We start from the raw sequence: 19,595 nt of genomic DNA on the forward strand, positions 1-19,595 counted from the left end.
TTTTACGGCAGTCCTGTTCTAATAAAAATGTCTGTTTTGTTTTTTCTAAGTAAAACCTACAAATATACTGAAATTTTAGATTTGGACAATTATAAAAATATTGTTCATAATGATAATCTACGTCGGGTATTGGCATCTATATTGGCAACAAAGATAATTTTTTTTGATAAAGACTATCTCTCTTAATAACGGGTGATATGCTGATGATACGGTGCTTATAGCAGATAACCGAGAGTATTGCAAAAGCTCATATAGTAACAAAAACCTGTAAAAAATAAAGTCTAAATAAACCTTATGAGGCCATGCAAAAACAAGACAGAGGACTCAAATTGCCGTGAAGACGGAATTCCAATAAAGAGTAACAAAATACAACTAGTTAGCATATACTTTAGATGAAGATTGAGACAAATCACTAGGGTAAAAATGCCGAAATGAAAACATCAGAATAATATCCACCCAAATGAAGAAGTTCTTTATGGGAATGACTTGAGGCCGGAGCGTTGTTCCGGTACCCATTTCCACGACTAGAACGCATTCCAGTACAATTTGTTATAATATCTGTTTCTTTGAGTTTAATTAATCACATTTTTCATTTTGTTCATTCAACTTTGAATAGGCAAAATAAAAAATGTCGAAGTAATGTCACAAATGAAGAAAGGTCGAGAATTAATGCAGACAATAAAAAGAAGAAACCTTTTACTTTGGCCATGCGACGTGTCATCCTAAAAAAATATCAGCTATTACACCTTGTCCAAAGAAAAATAATATCTTGCAAAAAATAGCAAAAATGATTTCCGTAAACATGAGACATCATTTTAAGGTGTGAATATTTTGATAACAGAAATTATCGAAGTACTTGCACTTTATAAATAACAGTGGAAGAACTTTGTCACCTTAAAATTAATATGAGTATAATGTATATTATAATCTGATATTTAAAATGATCTATATTTTTCACATTCCAAGATCATGAGTTTTATTATGTCTTCTAAGATTTCTTTTGGATTTAAATGTTTTACCGCATTTTACACATTCATAGTTACGAACGTCACTGTGAGTTATCATATGGACTGAAAGTATGGCTTTAGTTTTACATCTAATACCACATTTTTCACATTCAAAGTAACAAGTATAGCTATGAATTTTTATATGTTTTGAAAGTTTAGCTTTAGTTTTGAATGTTTTACCACAATCTTCGCATTCAAAATTACGAATATCAACATGAGTTTTCATATGTAATGAAAGAAGACCTTTTATTTTGAATGCTTTACCACATATTTCACATTCAAAGTCACGTACGTCAGTATGTGTTTGCAAATGTCTTCTAAGATTTCTTGTAGTTTTAAATGTTTTACCACATTTTTCACATTCAAAGTTACGAGCATCGCTATGAGTTATCATATGTGCTGAAAGACATCTTTTAATTGTGAATGCTTTACCACATTTTTCACATTCATAGTCACGAGCATCACTATGACTTTTTAAATGTTTTATAAGATATTTATTAGTTTTTAATATTATACCGCATTTTTCACATTCAAATTTACGAGCTTTGCTATGAATTTTATATAAATGCACTGAAAGTGTTTTTTCAGTTTTGAATGCTTTACCACATTTATAACATTGAAATTTAAAAGAATCATCATGTCTAACAATCTCATATTTTTCTCTTTCTTGTTTCTAAAAATTAAATTATATTTATTATATAAGTTGTTAATATTAAAACACATGGATATCAAAATCTATTTCACTATTACTTGTGCTGCAACTTCAACATTTGGAATTTGATGAGATAATATGTTCACATCAATCATATTCATTTTAAGTATATTATCTTTAATGTCATGCGTTTCTAAAATCATATAATAAATAAAGTAATAAAATATAATAGTTCAACAATTTACAATATATGTCTTACCTATTTCAAACATGTCGTCTACATTATCGTTTAATGTTTCTTTATTACTGTTTACATATTCGCGTTTTGCAAGAAACTAAAAATATTAAAAATTGAATATCACAAGTCTTACATACTAAGTAATTATATATTATATTTTCTCACCTCAACTTTACATTCTACTGTGTCAACATAATCAAATGTTTCTATGTTGTTTTGTATATCTGGCTCTGCAAAGATAGAGTTTGATATTTAAAACTAATATCTAATACAGACGTCACTAAATAATGAAGGAAAAAAATAATAAAAATCAACTAGAATTTAAATTAATTAATGTGTTTACGTGAAAACAAAATTAATTTTAATAAAATGAAATAATACCAGTTTTGAAGTATGAAAACGCCATTGCTATTGACAGTTAGACGTCAAAACAATAAAAGCAGGTTGTTTTAATTTTTGGTCCAAATAAACAATATTTTTAGCATCGTGTTATAATTAGTAATATTCGAAATATTTGTGCAATTGGCTAGAAATCAAACTAAGCTATGTTGTAACTGCAAAATAATATTATTATATTAATACAGAAGCCTACAAAAACAATATAAAACCTAAACCAAACAATATTTTATTCCCTTTCCCCACCCATTTAAAAATATTTGTAGAAAAATATAAAATACTTACTTTATAAATTAGTATTTAGTTTTTTTTTCTAAGGTTTTTTGTGCTTTAGTACCAACAAAATTTAGTTGTTATTTCAAAATAAGCAATATTAAAATGTGAAAATACATTGCCAGTTCATTTAGTAGATCTTGTCAGACTGGGATTTGTAAGAGCTAAACTAAAATAGTCCAAAATATCCAAAATTAAACAATCTTTTACAGCATAGTACAGCTACCTCATCCATATGTTGTTATTATGTTTATATTGGTATTATTTTGATAGTGTTAGAATCGATTTTAAAATTTATCTCAAAAGCAATCTTCCAACTAGGGTTCTCAATCAAATATTTGATTATTCGAATTATTAGCCCGATATTCTATATAAATATCAGGGGCGTATATTCAGGGTGTGTTAGGTGTGCGGCGCACACCCGCAAAACCATCTAAAATATAAATTTAGAAATTTAGAAAATTTAGGGCATAAAGCGACATCATTTTGCATACAGTAATATGCAAAATTATAAAATTTTAATATGCAGTGTATAGTATGCATTGGTATTTGTCATTCGCTCTGAAAGTATCCGCGCGAGCGACACGCTATGTATTACACATCTGGCGCGCCGGCTTTGGGTGCGGCGGCTGACTAAAGTAAATTGTTCCGAGATTTAACGGCTGAAGTCGATCTGTCGGCTGGCAGCGCTCAGTAGTAAAATTGGTCTCGAATTTGGTGCGCGTACTTCAAAAACTCTTGCGTCCGTCGCTGCTTTTTTATTACATTATATCACAATAACAGGTCACTCATTTTTTATATTTTGGCGTAAAATAGTTTATTATCTTATTTACATATGATCAATATTTAATTTTCTATTCTAGATTATATTTTTTTATTTACCCCAAAAATTATGAAGAATACTGTTGAAGATATTCTGAATAATCCATTTTCAAAAAGAAGTTATGAAATTAAATTGAAGATAATCAAAATTGGCAAACCACGTCCACCTATTCCCAATTTATTTATGGTTTGCAAGCCAAAGTACTCGAAGTTTATCCATTGGCCATTTTTACACACTGCCATGCTCATATGTTGAATTTAACATTACAACAAGGTCTTTCCAATATAAAAAGTGTGCAAATCATTCTTTCAAACTTTAAATGGATTGTCTGTATTCTTTTCGAAATCTTCCAAACGAATAAATGCTTTACAAGAGTTTGTAGGTAGAAGACATCCTTCTGTTACACCTACAATATGGAATTACACATCACGGTCAAGTAACACAGTGCAAAAATACAGAAATGAATTTACGGACTTTTTTCGAGACGTCGTGAAAAATTGTGAACTATGGGACCCCGACACTGTAATAAAAGCACGAGGTTTTCTTATCTTTTTGGAAGATTTTGAAACAAGAAAACTTCTCCACATATTTTCAAACCTTTTTGGAAAAAACTGATGTGTTATACAACATTTTACAATCCAAATCTTTTGACATATTATATTGCTGTAAGAAAGTTACCGAAATTTTGCAACAACTCATACATGAACAGGAAAATAATTATGAAACATTATGGGATTCTCATGTAACGGAAGAAAATTATCCAAGACTGAGTAATGATTTGCTTGTTGAAGAAAAGCACGCGTTTTGCCAACTATTTAATACAATAGTTGATAATATATGTAAGCAAATTGAAAACCGTTTTTCTTCAATGTCCAAATTGGAATATTTTCACCTTCTGGAGAAAGAAAAATATGAGCAATATAAAGGAAAATTTCTAAATGAATTACTTACCAAACTACAACAATTCTATGGAACATTATTTGATTATACAAGTTTAAAAAATGAGCTTGCTGTTCTTTATCATTTGCCTGAATTTGCAGAGAAATCTGTTCATGAGCTTGTACAATTTATGAACACAAATAATCTTGAGTCAGGTTTTCAGGAAATAGATAAATTAGGCAAACTAATATTAACTCCTCCAAGCAGTACTGCTTCAGCAGAACGTTCATTTTCTGCTCTGAAACGAATTAATAATTGTTATCGAAGTACCCAAGGCCAAGAAAGGCTATGTGGCCTTAGCTTGATTTCAATAGAAAAAGGGATCCTTATGGATATTAAAAAGAAGAGCACTTTTTATGACAGCGTGATAGAAAAATTTATAATCAAAGAAAGAAGATTAGATTTTATATATAAATAATTATAATTTTATGTTTATTGGAAATTCGATATTTTTATATAATAATATTTTAGATTAGGTTTGATGTTTATTTATTTATTTATATATGGGAAAAAGCTGTAAGGCAGTTTAGGCATGCCAAAACCTCGGCTAATAAAAATGAAAAAATGTACGTTTTTTTTATTTTTTATAGCACACCCAATATTAACACCCACCGTACGCCACTGATAAATATTCGTTAATATTATCTCGAATAAAATTGAAAAATCTTGGAATGAAACAATTTATATTCTTGTGCAACACAAGTAGTCGTTTTTCCTCTTAAATACCCGGATGAGTAGTGGCGCTTCAACATCAATGGTCATCTCATCAATGCGCCTTTATTTATTTTTCGAAATGCGAGATAATGAGATGCTCCTTCTCAACAAAAACATGATTTTACGCCTTCGAAGAACATTTATGAATAAAATATTTATTGGCTTTATCTACTATGACCGAAATTCGCAGAATTTGTTCATTGCGCGAAACAAACTGTTAGAAAAGCCCACCCTTTATTATCATTTAATGCTTATCTCAAAAACAGATTGCGCTGCAAAGTTTTGTGAAGTTCGTGTTACGTTTTTGTATTTGTTGTTTCATGACGCCAAAAAAATTATTTTAACAGTTTAATAATTCTATCGGAGCTAATTAATTTCTAGTTATTTAATGTATATGTAAATCCATACAAAACGAACGTCGATATGGATCCGATCTTAATGTAAACATTATTAGCTATTGTGCACACAATAAATTCCATAAAATGATGTATTTAAAATGTTCCATCGATTTTGTTTAACTAATTTAATCACAACTGATTATGAATATTTTTAATCGAGCGCAGAACGAGACCACGCTATGCCTTTTTGTTATTGTTTATAGACGTACACAAACGCATTTCCTACTCAGACCCCATAACGTCAAGCATGCGCGGCTTCTCAAGCGTTTGCAATAAAACAGTTTTTCATTTTTTATTACATGTTTTCTTTATAAATAAAAATATTAAAATATAAGTTATTTTGCTTCTTTCATTCTAAAAACAATAACTTCACAGCAACCACAATATTATTATAAATATTTGCAGGATTACCAGAAAACTTCTTTATGTTAAATCTCGGTATATACAGGTTAAATCTTTCTAAAAAATGAATTAAATTGTCATTGATTTAAATATAAGGATACAATAAGTATCAAAGATGATTATTTTTTGGGATGCAATTTGCATAATAAATAAGTCTCATATTGCAGATACTTTTTAGTGATATTGGTGATTGGACCCTTATTATACAATAATATATAACACAAGCGGTTAGGTACAGTAATAACAAATAGTATCAGCGATCCACATTTACTAATAAATCGGTAGCCATATTTGAAAATAAATTTATTACAATAAAACAGGAAATAAACCTGAGATTTTTAATACATACATTACAAAATAACAATCATCAATATTCAATTTTATATTAATACCAGTTCAAAGTCACAGGCATATTATGTTAAAATACTGAGAAATTTGCATCACTATAAGTTCTTTGCCAATATAATATTTGAGCAGCGTGATAACAACAGATCCCGATACTCCTAAACCATATATTTAGTGATGTTTGTTACTTCCCCACAGTATGTTATAAAATTTATTACCTATATACGATGTTTATACATCGTAAATAATACACATTTCAATGAACACTTGAGCCTCTTCACAGGGAGAAATCAAAATGAGATTTTATATGTTCTGAAAGATAGGTTTTAGTTCTAAATGTTGTACCACATTTTCCACATTCAAAGTCACGAGCATCATTATGAGTTTGCATATGAACTAAAAGTAAACGTTTAATTTTAAATGTTTTTGTACATTTACTACATTGAAAATCATAAATCTCGCTATGAGTTTGCATGTGTCGTGGAAGTTGGCTTTTACTTTTGAACGTTTTACCACATCTTTCACATTCAAAGTCACGAGCATCACTATGTTTAACCATATGAGATGCAAGTGCACCTTTAAAATGACATTTTTTACCACATATTTGACATTCAAAGTTACGAGCATCACTATGAATTTTTATATGACATAAAAGATATTTATATGTTTTGAATGTTTTTCCACATTTTTCACATTCAAAATTACGTTCATAGGTATGAATTTTTATATGCAAGTAAAGCTTTTTTTTAGAACTAAATGCTTTACCACATTTTGCACATTCAAAATCACGGGCATCACTATGAATCTTTATATGCACGCAAAGTGTACTTTTCAATTTGAATGCTTTTCCACATTTATCGCATTCAAAGTTACGAGCATCACTATGAATTCTTACGTGATTTAAAAGGTGTTGATTGGTTATGAACGTTTTACTACATACTTTACATTTAAAATTACGTGTATCGCTATGAAGTTTTATATGTCTTGAAAGGTATTGAGAAGTTTTGAATGTTTTGCTACATTTTTCACATTTGTAGTTTTGAACATCACTATGAGTTTTCATATGTCGCGAAAGTATACTTTTAGTTTTAAATACTTTACAACATTTGCTACATTCAAATTTAAAAGAATCATTAAGATTATCATCGGCAACATGTTGAACACTATCAGATTTTTTTCTTTCTTGTTTCTAAAATTTTTTGTTTTTATTAGAAGTTGTAAATATTTAAAAACATATACATCAATGTATATTTAATAATTACTTTCGTCGTTACTTCTTCATTTGAAATTTGCTGAGATGAAATGTCCACACCAATCACATTTATTTTTTGTATATGATTTTTAACATCAGGCATTTCTGAAATCATACAAAAATGTTTTATTCAAATTATTGAAATGTACACAATAATTTAATAAGTCAAACCTATTTCGAATAAGTCATCTATGTACATATCTTCAATTCCATCATCACATTCACGTTTTTCATTAAGCTAAAAATATATTAAGATCACGTGTTATATATGTTTCATAGTTACATATAACATTTTATTTACCGCAACTTTAAATTCAATTGCATTAACAGAATCAAATATTTCTTTGTCACTTTTAATATCAGGATCTGTAAAGAGAAAGTTTAATAGTTATAATGAATATCTAATTCTTTCCTGTCTAAACTTAAACTAAAAAATAATGAAGCACCTAGCGTGTTCGTTTATATGGTCTATACTCTAAAATATCTAGCAAAAATTCCAATAAACGCTTTTTTTTCAATCGTTTTGCAAATAAATTCAATAATGAAAATCCCACTTATTAAAAAAAAATGGCACTAATTAACATCGCTTTGAGAACTGAAACTTTCTGTTGATTTTTATACATCAATTATAATTTGTTAATGAGAAAGAATATCCACTCTATTGAGGGAACTGGTACTAAACAAAAATATATTGTCGTCACAGTTTATTTTTTATTACGTCAATTTTTGCAATGTAATATATTTAAAAATAAGTAAATATACATCAAATCTTTGTTAAAATCAATGTTTTGTAGTTATGAATACGTAAACTTGCTGTAAGTTGACTTTGCACTTAGAAATTACCATAAGATAATGAAGAATAAACTGCCAGGAATAAAACAGACTACATTCAGGGTTCAGCAAATTTTTTTTAAATTTTATATTTTTAAAATAAAAATTATATTTTTTTTTCTATGGATAATTGTAAAGTCATTAACTAATAGATAAAGGAAAGGTGATCTGATACTCGGAAACGCAGATTCTGCAATAAATCAATAAATATTATATCTCTTTGTCTTAATATTTATTTTATTCATATAAAAAATAAAAATATATTGATTGATTATTTAACTTTATGATCCAGGCTTTGGTTATTTTTGTCAGGCCTGACTACATTATATGAATATTACATTTTATAAAATAGACTAGCATGTTTAGTTAGTCAAATGTTACACATATTTTTGGTTGACAAGTGAAAATTAAGTATTAAATAGTGTAGATCAAAGGTCTTCAACCGTCCTCAGCCTATGGAACCCTTCTAGTTTATCATATTCTTCAAAGAACCCTAAATTTAGATTACAATCTAAAGCCGTGTTTCTCAAACTATGGTTATCTAGCCAAGGTCCACCTAAACATTATTTTACTTATCACAAACAACAATGGGGGTAGACTACCCCCGAAAATAAATGTAATAGCAGACTATTCTCTGGGAAGCACTGGTTTAGAAAGTGAAAAGAAAGATACTAAATAAAACTATATTTTCTATGAAAACGTAAATATAAAACAAATTAATACTCACAAACACAAGGACAAAATAATGCAAAACATACAAAGTAACGCAAATAAATATTAATATAAAAATATCATGAATGACTAGGCTGCGCGTGTTCTTTTATCGCAAAGCATATTTAAGATAAAGAAAGGGTTCTTAGAACAATTTATAAAAAGTAAAAATTGTTTTTTTTTTTAATTTCTTCTGAAAAATGTTTAACATGAGAATAGCATGGATTTGGTCATTAGGGTGTTTTTAAATATCACGGGGAAATTATATTAACGGAAAATCGTGCATTTTAAATGAATACATATGATTTGAATCTATCAATAACTACAAAAAAAGGAATCGACATAATACCAGTTTTGAAAAACCGTGGCACCGCCATTGCAACAACTCGGTGTTGACAGATAAACGTCAAAATCATATACACCAGGCTGATTTGATTTTTGGTCAAAATGTTAAATAGTTTTGAGCATAATCTTATTTATTTAAGAAAACTCATTTTTCATATTTTCAACAATATTTTATAATATTGCAAACATAATACCATAATTTATATTATTACAGGGTATTTAAATAATTAAAACGCTAATTGTTAACGGCTTATATTCTATAACTTGCATTTATCCTAATTATCTATTATCTATTAGTATTTTATTGTTATTACATTTTATTTTAATTGAACATTATATATACTAAACATAAAAGAATTATGATGTATAATTCCTTAAACTCCAATGTATTAGCATGTGATTTATTTACAATATATGCTTATAAATATCGAGTATATATTATATTATACATTTAACAAAGGTTGTACATTTTAAATCTACAACTTTTTTATAACGGAGGGAAATTTATTCATTTTCTAAATGTCACGAGTATTGATATAAATTCAGCGGATAGTTCCCAGAATGTGATATGTTGTGTCATTTACAATTATGTAAATGTATACTTATGGTATAATTAGGGCCGACTCAGATGCCGGGTTGTTCCTGAAGTTCAGAACACAAAGAGGGCCCGCATACTGTTGTAAGGTTGCTTCTCTTCTTACAAAACATAACCAAACTAAAATAACTAAATCTTTTAAAATGTCATTGCACTGTAAATTAATTATTTTCAACTGAAGTTCTGGTGAGAAAGTTTTTATATCGCAGCTAAAAGAATTTGACAATTTTTGATAGCATTTATAATGACATCAATAACAGAAAATTTAGATTTGAAATTATTTTTAAGCTCATCCAAAGCTTTTAATGCAAATTTAATGGTAGACGAAGACTGTGCTGACTAAATTTTATACTTGTGTTAAAATTAACGAAACAATTATTTGTTAATTAAGACTAAAATAAAATTACTTTTTGTCTAAATTATTTTACCTAAATGTACATATTAGAGATAAACTGTGTTTCTCCCTGTAGCTTTAAATTAAGATAATTTATACAGTGTCTAATATTTATTTTTACCAGTTCCTGGCCAAAGCCATTTACCTGGGTATCTATTAATTGGTTCTCACTTTTATTTATTTATTTTTAGGACAAACAAAAAAAAAAAAAAAAAAAGTAAAAAAAAAAAAAAAAAGTTGTTTCTTATTACGTTAGCTAGCACTTTTTTTTACAAATATTCATGTTACCTTATTAAGGTTTTTAACTAATGGGTTAGAATGATTTTTGTTTCTGTCATGGTAATTTACTTTAAGTTTATCGAAATAATCGCGTAAAGTTTCTATTTTTAAATCTTTATGTATATTTGAGTTTCGGACAAACCATTGGGCATTTGTCGCCATTCTTAGCGCAATATTTTGTTGCGTTTGTAGTGATTTCGAATAATTACGACTAAGTATACCACCCCAGACGGGGGAGGCATATGAAATAACTGGTCGGATGATCGATTTGTACAGGAGCAGTTTGTTTTTTACATTTAGTTTGCTCTTTCTGTTTAATAATGGATATAGACGAGCACGAGTTGTTTTGACTCTTGAAGTTATGTTATTTATATGGGATTTCCATGTTAATTTGGAGTCCAGAGTTAATCCTAAGTATTTGGCAGAATTTTGCCATTCGAGGCTTTTATCGTACATTTTTAATTTAGAGAGATTATTATTAGCATAAGCGTGTTTTCTCCTGCGATTAAACATTACAGCGACGCTTTTGTTGGGATTTGCTGTTATTAGCCACTTATCGAACCACTTTTGAATAGTGTTGAGTTTGTTTTGAAGATGAATTATTGCACGATGGGGGTTTTTATAAGAGCATAAAATGGCGGTATCATCCGCGAATAGGGCAGTAATTACTTTTTTATATGGCTTGGAGGGAAAGTCGCTAGTAAAAATTGTAAATAATAATGGACCCAGAATTGATCCCTGCGGAACGCCTGCCAGAATAGGTCTCGAACTCGATAGATGGTTTTCCAATTTAATTTTAAAGGTTCTATTTTTAAGAAAAGATTCAATTATTTTGACCAGTTCAGATGGAAATTTGTATTTTATAAGTTTAAATAGTATACCATCATGGTATACTTTGTCAAACGCTTTGGCTATATCCAAAAATACTGCTCCTGTTGTCATTTTTTTATTAAAGCCCGACTGGATGTGGTTCACAACTCTATGCAGCTGCTGCGTAGCCGAGTGTTCCGTTCTAAAACCGAACTGTTCATTGGGTAATATTTTATTTTCTATTACATGTTTTAATAATCTACGTTGGATAAGCCTTTCAAATATTTTACTCGCGACGGGTAGGAGGCTTATGGGTCGATAGCTCGCGGGAAGAGTTGGGTCGGTACCGGGTTTTCTCAGAACTATCACATTAGCTTGTTTCCAAACTGTTGGAAAATACAGACAGTTAAATGATGCGTTTATGATATTAAGAAAAAAACTGATAGCGCTAGGAGGAAAGATTTTGAAAGCTTTACTAGGGATGGAATCGTTTCCAGGGGCTTTGCGGTTGGCTAGTGATCGAAGAATATTTTCTAGTTCAATTGACGTTACTGGTTCTATTTGGTTGTGTTTTTTTCCTAGAGTAGTTCTAATTTCTTTTTCTATTTTGTTTTTAAAGTCTACACTTATTAAAGATAAGTTAATTGTACATTGATCTTGGAGGCTATCGGCAATAGCTTCTGCTTTATCTTCTAAAGAATAAACTAGCACTTGTGAAGGAGTCATAATTTTTTTTATATCTACTGGATCTCTACGTAAAATTTTTGACATATTCCAAAGGGAATTGTCTTCAGGGTTTAGGTCGGTAAGTTTATTCTCCCATAGTTCATTATTGTATTCTGAAATTGCAGTTTTTATTTCGGACTGTAAGCGGTTTAATTTTGATTTATCTGACTTATTCTTAGATTGTTGCCATTTCCTACGAATTTGATTTTTAATTTTAATAAGTTCGCGAATATTATTTGGTAAAGAAATATCTTTGCTTGTCTTTCTTTCGAGAGTAACTCGTTCTATCGATTTGTTTATTGAGCAAGTGAGAGTATTAATTTCTTCTTCTATTTCTACCTTGTTGTTAAGCTCTTTTTGTTCAGGAAGGGTTTGCTCTAAGTAATAAGGGAAGAAATCCCACTGTACTTTCTTTATGTTTCTTCTAATGTTAATATCAAAATTTATTGGAAGGCAAAAAATGACTGGGTTATGATCAGACGCGAGACTATTGTGGACCTCTATATTGCATGTGGGTAAGTTGTTTGTTATGGCAATATCTAAAATATCTGAAACACCCCGTGTTGAATAGTGGGTTGGATCTGTTGGGATTTCTAAGTTTATGTTATTATTATCTTTGGCAAATTTATTTAGCGTTCTACCATTTTTGTTAGTCGCCCTGCAATTCCATTCTCTATGTTTGGAGTTAAAGTCCCCTGCAGCAAAAATAGGTTGCGAATAGTTAAATAAATGTTGTAAATCTTCAATGGGATACGCCGGTTTCGGTGGGGTGTATACAGAATGAATAATTATGGGCGATCGAGCATCAGCTTTAACTTCTAAAGTTGTAACTTCAAGCTTATTAAATGTTTTTGTAAGCGCATCATTATGCTTTATCTCGTTTTTAATGTAAATTGCAGTTCCTCCCCCGGCACCGATTTGCCTGTCCGAGCGATAGGTTTTGTAATTAGCAAAGTTAATTTTAATCGATTCTTTTAGGTGTGTTTCGGAAATAAGAGCTATATCTATGTTTTGATCTATGAGGAATTGATTAAGTTCGAATTTTTTATCGCGAAGGCCATTAGCATTCCACGCTAATATCCTTAAAATTTTGCGGTGGTGGGTTTTCCCTTTTTTTTTCGCACATCATAATGTTGGCAATAGGTGGGAACTGATAAATTTCATTTTTTCACTTAATTCCATAAACATCTTGATTATGACGTCGCGATTGGAGGGGTTCTCTGTTGTCACATTATTGATAGGAGTCTCTTCCGGGTTTCCTTTAAGTTTTTCGGCGAATGAGCAGCCGTTTATTTTATTATTAATATGGTTATGGGTTTTTTTATTATCTCGCGGTTTCTTGTAATCTATATTTTTTTTATTGTTTGGGTTTTTAGCACATCCCCCGTAATTCGCAGGATGAGAACCGGCGCAGTTACTGCATAAGGGCTTATCAATTTTTTCCTCGTGGGAGCAATCTCTGGTGAGATGGGGACCGGCACATTTTACGCATGCAGGAGTAGCTCTGCAATTAATCGCAGAGTGGCCGAACAATTGGCAACGGTGGCACTGGAGAATGCCTTTTGGTCTATTCTGCTGCTCCACCGTAATACGCTGGTGCAGGAGATATCCCAAATTGTATATTGATTTATTGTGCTCGCTTTTTTTTAGCGAGACTGCAAATAATAGCATAGGTTTGCTTGACTTTTTATTTTTTAATTGGTTGATGGATTCAACCTCGAATTTAAGCGACAGGAGCTCCTCTTTAATTTCGTCGCAAGTAAAGTCAGCGTTCAGCCCCCGGATGACTACCCGAAGAGGTTTGTCTTCGGTTAGTGTGTAGGTATGAAAGGAGAATTTCCTTTCATCTAGCAAATTAGTAATTTTGCGGAAGTCATCGGTTGACGCCGCAATAATTTTTGCGCAGTCGGTGCGCTGAATAGAGGAAAACGACAAACCATTGTTGATAATGGTTTGTCTCGCCGCTTTGTAATCTGATGGATTATTAAGTATAATTGGCGGGATATTCGCCTTTTTTATTTCCGTTTCTACTATTGGCGGTGTGCTAGGCCGTAGCCTCTTCTTAGCAGGGGACGATTCCCTATTATTCGAGGGATAACGAGTACTCGAGGGCGCGGTCAGTTTATCAGCGAGAAATGTCGCGGGTGCAGAGACAGTGTTCAATGTCACTATTCCGGTCGAAACGTTACTCGCGGGTATCGCGGGTGCAGATGCGGTAACAACGATTGGTACCGCAGATACGTTTTGTTTATTATTTTTTTTTATTAGAGAAGAATATGCGCCTTTTAGAGGCGCAGAAATAACTGCCTCCGTTGCGGACGCGGAAGAAACGGAAGCCGTATTTTTATTTGATTTTTTGCCCTTCAGGAGCTCGGCAATTTGCACCTCAAGGTAGATGCGGAGTCGACGTTCCTCAAGGAGTTCCTGGCGAAGGATCTCCATTTCCTCCCTGAGGTTCGTCAAGTCTGAGGCATGCTCACTTACTTGAGTGAACTCCATGCTTAGGGAGTCCACGTCAAAGATTGGCTCTGCCATGACAGAGCCGGTCGGAAGACCGATGAGTCAGCGGGGGAAAACCGTCGTTGGAGTGGTGTGCTCAGAGCGTGTATCTCGTCCGGTAGCCGAAACAAGAATGAGATAATTTATATGTATTGTCAAATCTGTGTAAAATGATTCACTTTCACACCCACTCATTATCGGCCAACTCAGTTGAGTTCTTTTCATTTAAAAACATTTTAATTTTCACTCAAAGCTCAAAAAAAAACACAGCTTAACCAGCGAATTGAAGTATGATATGCTAAGTCGCTGCTCCAAGCTCTGAAATAAATTCACAGAATTGCCGATAGTTCAGTGCGTGCGACCGAATAAAATTAACAGTCGATACGACAGTCTTATCCAGACACTTTCTACATAAATCTGGCTGATGAATTATAATGTAAAATGTATGATTTGGTAGTCGGATGGTGGCGGGTGGCAATTATACACAGATTGAGCCGCTGCAGTAGTATTTTTATTTAAAAGTTTATAATAGCTTACAAATTATGTTACATGATAATATATGCGAGTGAATGGTTAAAGAGGCACCACCGGCCCTTGTCTTCCCGTCGAGGTCCACCAAAATAATGTCCTGCCCGTATAATAATAACGCATGATGTCAATATGTCATTGGCTGTCAATTTTTTTAACATTTAATTATTGTTTTAAATTTATATTTTTTCTGTGTGCAAAAGGATGTATTAGATTAGTATGTATTATTCCCGCCCAATTTTGACCATCAATGCAACATTAAAAATCATTCAACGTTTATAAAGCAAAATACATGAGATATTATTAATGCATGAAAAATTATATGCATTATACAATTTCCATTTACGTAATTGTTTTTAAAAAACCGTACCTAATATCAGGTTGTGGCCCTCCGGCTTGCGAAAAATTATTAATCCGGCCTGTCGATCAAAACCCTTCGAGAGCCCTGATCAAGACCAAGGACATTTCTCAGTACAATAAATAAAGTCTCTGCGTATATGATGAACAGCTCAACAATCTTTTTTTTTCTTCGCTATGTTGACAAGTAATATTTTTTTGTTTAATAAACTCAATAAAATACTATTGATATCTTTTACTCAATTTTATATAACTTATACACTATCCATAATTATTGGATCTAAAACATTAGGATTATCATTGCTAGATATGTTATATTTACCTGTTAACCACTAACAACACAATGATATAATATATTATCTGATTATTTATACAGTGCTTTTAGCACTTAATTGGTATAAGGTACATTTAGCACATAAATGGTAATACATCTGGGGTCTCGGTGAAGAATGAAAAACTGTCGATAAATATTTTATGCTTCCTCCACACTCTCTGGAAGTAGGCCATGGTTGGGCAAGGACGGAAAATATAATGTGTTAATTCGGGGCTACTTCGGTCGAGCTCGGGTCTGCCCGCTCTAATGTCTCGGCGACCTCGACCGTATTCGGTAGACCTTTGGTTCGGTAACTTCCAGAGAGTGTAGAGGAAGCATTAGAACATTTGAAAATTGAGATGGATAGAGAATATTAACTGATTTATGATAAATAATTAGTCAGTAGCTGTATTTTCAATACAAATTTATTACAGTGAAATGGGAAATATAAATGAAAATTCTGAAACATACATTACATTTTACATATGTATATCCGTAAATGTTTAGAATCAATTATTTTTTATCACATTTATCACGTTCAAAGGCACAGGTTTCACTGTGAGTTTTGATACTATAGTCTATTTATTTTCAAGAGTCAGTGCGCAAGAACGCTGTTTAACGCGTAATCAAAATGTGCTCTTAAATTTCTGCCTTGTGATTGGTCGTTCTCAATGAAACGATTGATCTTACGGCGAACGACCAATCACAGGGCAGAAATTTAAAAGCATGTTATGATTACGCGTTAAACAATGTTCTTGCGCACTGACTCTTGAAAATAAATAGACTATAAGTTGTAAAATATTGAGTTTATTTTTTTACATATTAAGACACTGTAAAAAATAACATGAAAACAAATTATACATGGTTTTGAATGCATTTCCACACTTGCCAAAAATAAAATTATAAATATGAAAATATAAGGTAAGCTTGTTTTTGTTATTCTCAGTTAAATTGCTTTTTCACTATTTATTAAAAAAAGCCATGAGTTCTCATATGTTGCGAAAAAGTTTTTTCAGTTTTATAAATTTTACCACATTTTCCACATTCTAAGTTTAAAGCAGCTCTATGAGTATTCATATGCGTCGAAAGAGCCTCTTTAATTTTAAATACTTTTCCACAAGTTTCACATTCAAAGATATGAGCATCGCTATGAATGACAATATGCCTTGAAAGGCCTACTTTAAATTTAAATGTTTTACCACATTGCTCACATTCAAAGCCACGAGCATCACTATGAGTTAACATATGAGTTGCAAGTACATTCTTAAATTTAAATGTTTTACCACATCTTTCGCATTCAAAGTCACGAACATTACTATGAATCTTCATATGCGCTGGAAGATTGTATTTAAATTTGTATGCTTTTCCACACTTTTTACATTCATATTTACTAGTACGACTATGAGTGTTTACATGCTTTGTAAGTGTTCTTTTAGTTTTGAATGTTTTACCACATTTTTCACATTTAAAGTCACGGGTAACAAAATGAATTCCGGTATGTTCAAATAAATTACTTTTAGTTTTAAATAATTTACCACATTTTTCACATTCAAAGACACGAGTATCGTCATGAGATTTCACGTGTTTTTTAAGTAAGCGTTTAGTTTTAAACGATTTACCACAATTTTTACATTCAATAGCAAGGGTATCACAAGGAATCTTCATGTGTTCTGAAAGATTACATTTAAATTTGTATGCTTTTCCACATTTTTTACACTCATATTGACTAGTCTTGATATGAGTTTTTAAATGTCCTGAAAGTGTTTTCCTAGTTTTTAACCTTTTACCACATGTTTCACATTCAAAGACGCAAAGATCATTATGAGTGTTAATATGTGCTAAAAATTTCCCTTCATTTTCAAATGTTTTTCTGCATTTTTTACATCTAAATTTGTAAGAGTCGTAATGCATATCTACGTCACGGTATCGAAAATTGACACGTCTTTCTCTTTTTGGTTTCTAAAATGTTAATTTTATTTATATATGAATTGTAAATATTTCATTACATTGATATAAACATCAAACTATTACTTGTGTTGCTTCTACGATGTTTGGAAAATGCTGTGATAAAATTTCCACACTAGCCTTATCAATTTTAGGTATATTATCTTTAACATCATGCATTTCTGAAAACATGTAATAGTCAATAATTTAAATACTATATTAAAATGTAATAATATACAACATAATAATATGTCTAACCTATTTCAAACATGTCGTTTACATTGTCTATACATATATCTTCATTGCTGTAATTTTCAAATTTTATATTTTTTAACTAAAAATAAAAAAAATCAGCATTAAAGATTATCACAGTTGCATGTGTATTATAGTTACATATTTCATAGCATTTACTTCAACTTTACATTCAATTGCCTTAGTAAAATCAAACATTTCTTCGCCATTTTTAATGTCTGGTTCTGCAAAGATAATTAGATTATTCACTAAATATAAAAATATTTTTTATATAGTTATTTTTTCTATTTCTACTTTTACTTAAATTTGGTTATTATTTTGTAGAAATATGATTAAACCTATCTAGTCTAGCATGAATGGCTTAATGAATTGCAAACTGATGATGAACCTAATTAAACTCAGGACATAAATTAAAATCGAAACTGGGAACTGGGAAGATATTTTTGCTGGAAAAAATGGAGTTGAATTCTATTTTTTGTCTGTGAAACTTCTAGTTGTAACATCGCCTCATATTGCGAGAGAAAAAGTAAAGCAACACTGGTAATTTTGACTTAGTATAATGATGCCTTAGATAGAGTGATAGTGAAAAAACAAGTTTGAAATCATCACACTCTGCAATCGGAGTGGTTGTCCAACTTTGTTCACACTACAACGTTTCATCAACAACCAGGAAACTGCCAGTAATTGTTTTTTTAGATCTATTAAAAATTAGCGCTATAAATGTAATGCTTATGCTTTGTATACATTTACTGTGTATTGATGGGCTATATTAAAGGTAAAAATAAAACAAAAATATGGGGATATTGTCATTGTTTCTCAAAATTGTGCACAACGAACCGAGGATTAACTAAAAATCGAAATGGATGCATCAAATTATTATCTTCGTACATTCGGAGGCATATTTTAAGTAAACACATGTGACGTCATTGAAACTTTTAATAACACTTTCAAAGTAAATTAAAGTACATTATGTATACGCTAGAATAATATTCAAAATAAGAAAATGGATTAACAAATACCAGTTTTGAAGAATTGAAGCAATGCCATTGTGACAACTCAGCGATGACAGATAAACGTCAAAATCATAACCAGCATACAGTAGTTGTTTGGTCCAAATATTTAATAATTCTGAGCATGGTGTAAAAATAAGGTAATTGGAAATTAATGAAATTCTCAATCTACAATAATATAAAGCTGCAAAATATTTACTTAAATTCCGTATTAACTAAACATATTTATTTAGTTATTATTTCTATATTTTAGTAATTTAGCATGTAACTCATTAAAAATACTGTTATGGCCCAATTTGCACCAACCCAAGTGAGAGCTACTAGCTTGTTCATATACCGCTGGGGTTCATGGTGTACGGATACGGAGGTGAGAGGTGAGCAAGCTTATTTGTTTTTTAAACTGGAAATTTTATAAATTAAAATATTATCCTACAACCTAATATAAAAGTTTAATTAGTTAAAAAATAAAAGCATTTTTTTCTATTGTGTTACCCATGGTAGGTAGGTAAAAAAGCTTAAAAAATAAGGCAATTTATTCCATAATCAGGAGATGGGACTTTAA

At 30.8% G+C, this 19,595-nt stretch overlaps 2 protein-coding genes and 1 long non-coding RNA gene across 9 annotated transcripts in view; all 3 read right to left on the minus strand.

Annotated features, from left to right (window-relative positions):
- Positions 1 to 163: 163 nt before the first annotated feature.
- LOC148235181 (uncharacterized) overlaps positions 164 to 19,595 on the minus strand; it is a 34,991-nt gene continuing 15,559 nt past the window's right edge. Inside the window, exons 1-5 of one of the 5 annotated variants that reach the window (XM_088186661.1) lie at positions 2,279 to 2,440; positions 2,063 to 2,127; positions 1,919 to 1,994; positions 1,752 to 1,852; positions 164 to 1,680 (exon numbers count right to left, since the gene is read on the minus strand). In XM_088186661.1, coding sequence (XP_088042787.1) covers positions 955 to 1,680; positions 1,752 to 1,852; positions 1,919 to 1,994; positions 2,063 to 2,127; positions 2,279 to 2,303 — 993 coding nt within the window. In that variant the 5' untranslated portion in view covers positions 2,304 to 2,440 and the 3' untranslated portion in view covers positions 164 to 954. Of the gene's footprint in view, positions 1,853 to 1,918; positions 1,995 to 2,062; positions 2,128 to 2,278; positions 2,441 to 19,595 lie in introns of those variants that run through there. The other 4 variants (XM_088186663.1, XM_088186665.1, XM_088186662.1 and 1 more) reach the window with 4 other exon arrangements.
- LOC148235182 (uncharacterized) lies at positions 6,129 to 9,423 on the minus strand. 2 transcript variants are annotated; one of them, XM_088186686.1, is made up of 5 exons: positions 9,331 to 9,423; positions 7,741 to 7,805; positions 7,611 to 7,677; positions 7,450 to 7,544; positions 6,129 to 7,376 (listed from the first exon to the last, which is right to left on the minus strand). In XM_088186686.1, the coding sequence occupies exons 1-5, from the start codon at positions 9,395 to 9,397 to the stop codon at positions 6,465 to 6,467; spliced, it is 1,206 nt and encodes a 401-aa protein (XP_088042812.1). In that variant the 5' UTR covers positions 9,398 to 9,423; the 3' UTR covers positions 6,129 to 6,464. The 2 variants fall into 2 exon arrangements, with proteins under 2 accessions (XP_088042812.1, XP_088042813.1); XM_088186687.1 differs by having other exon boundaries at positions 7,747 to 7,805; positions 9,331 to 9,373.
- On the minus strand, positions 16,235 to 19,202 carry LOC148235183 (uncharacterized). Of its 2 annotated transcripts, XR_015809702.1 has the most exons (6): positions 19,043 to 19,173; positions 18,183 to 18,247; positions 18,030 to 18,105; positions 17,859 to 17,953; positions 16,613 to 17,786; positions 16,235 to 16,398 (listed from the first exon to the last, which is right to left on the minus strand). It is a non-coding gene; the product is annotated as an uncharacterized LOC148235183 (long non-coding RNA). The 2 variants fall into 2 exon arrangements; XR_015809701.1 differs by having other exon boundaries at positions 16,613 to 17,953; positions 19,043 to 19,202.

This window comes from Plectrocnemia conspersa, unplaced genomic scaffold, assembly GCF_051122295.1.
Source record: "Plectrocnemia conspersa isolate PC_06_02 unplaced genomic scaffold, ASM5112229v1 ptg000005l, whole genome shotgun sequence".
In the NCBI taxonomy this organism is placed as follows: Eukaryota; Metazoa; Arthropoda; class Insecta; order Trichoptera; family Polycentropodidae; genus Plectrocnemia; species Plectrocnemia conspersa.

Excerpts from the sequence above, each read along its gene's own strand:
- LOC148235182 (XM_088186686.1), bottom strand. The coding sequence starts at position 9,397 with ATGATTTTGACGTTTATCTGTCAACACCGAGTTGTTGCAATGGCGGTG. Across the intron at positions 7,545-7,610 it reads AGATGACTTATTCGAAATAG|AAATGCCTGATGTTAAAAAT; the intron begins GTTTGACTTATT and ends GTATGATTTCAG. Across the intron at positions 7,377-7,449 it reads ATGAAGAAGTAACGACGAAA|AAACAAGAAAGAAAAAAATC; the intron begins GTAATTATTAAA and ends AAAAAATTTTAG.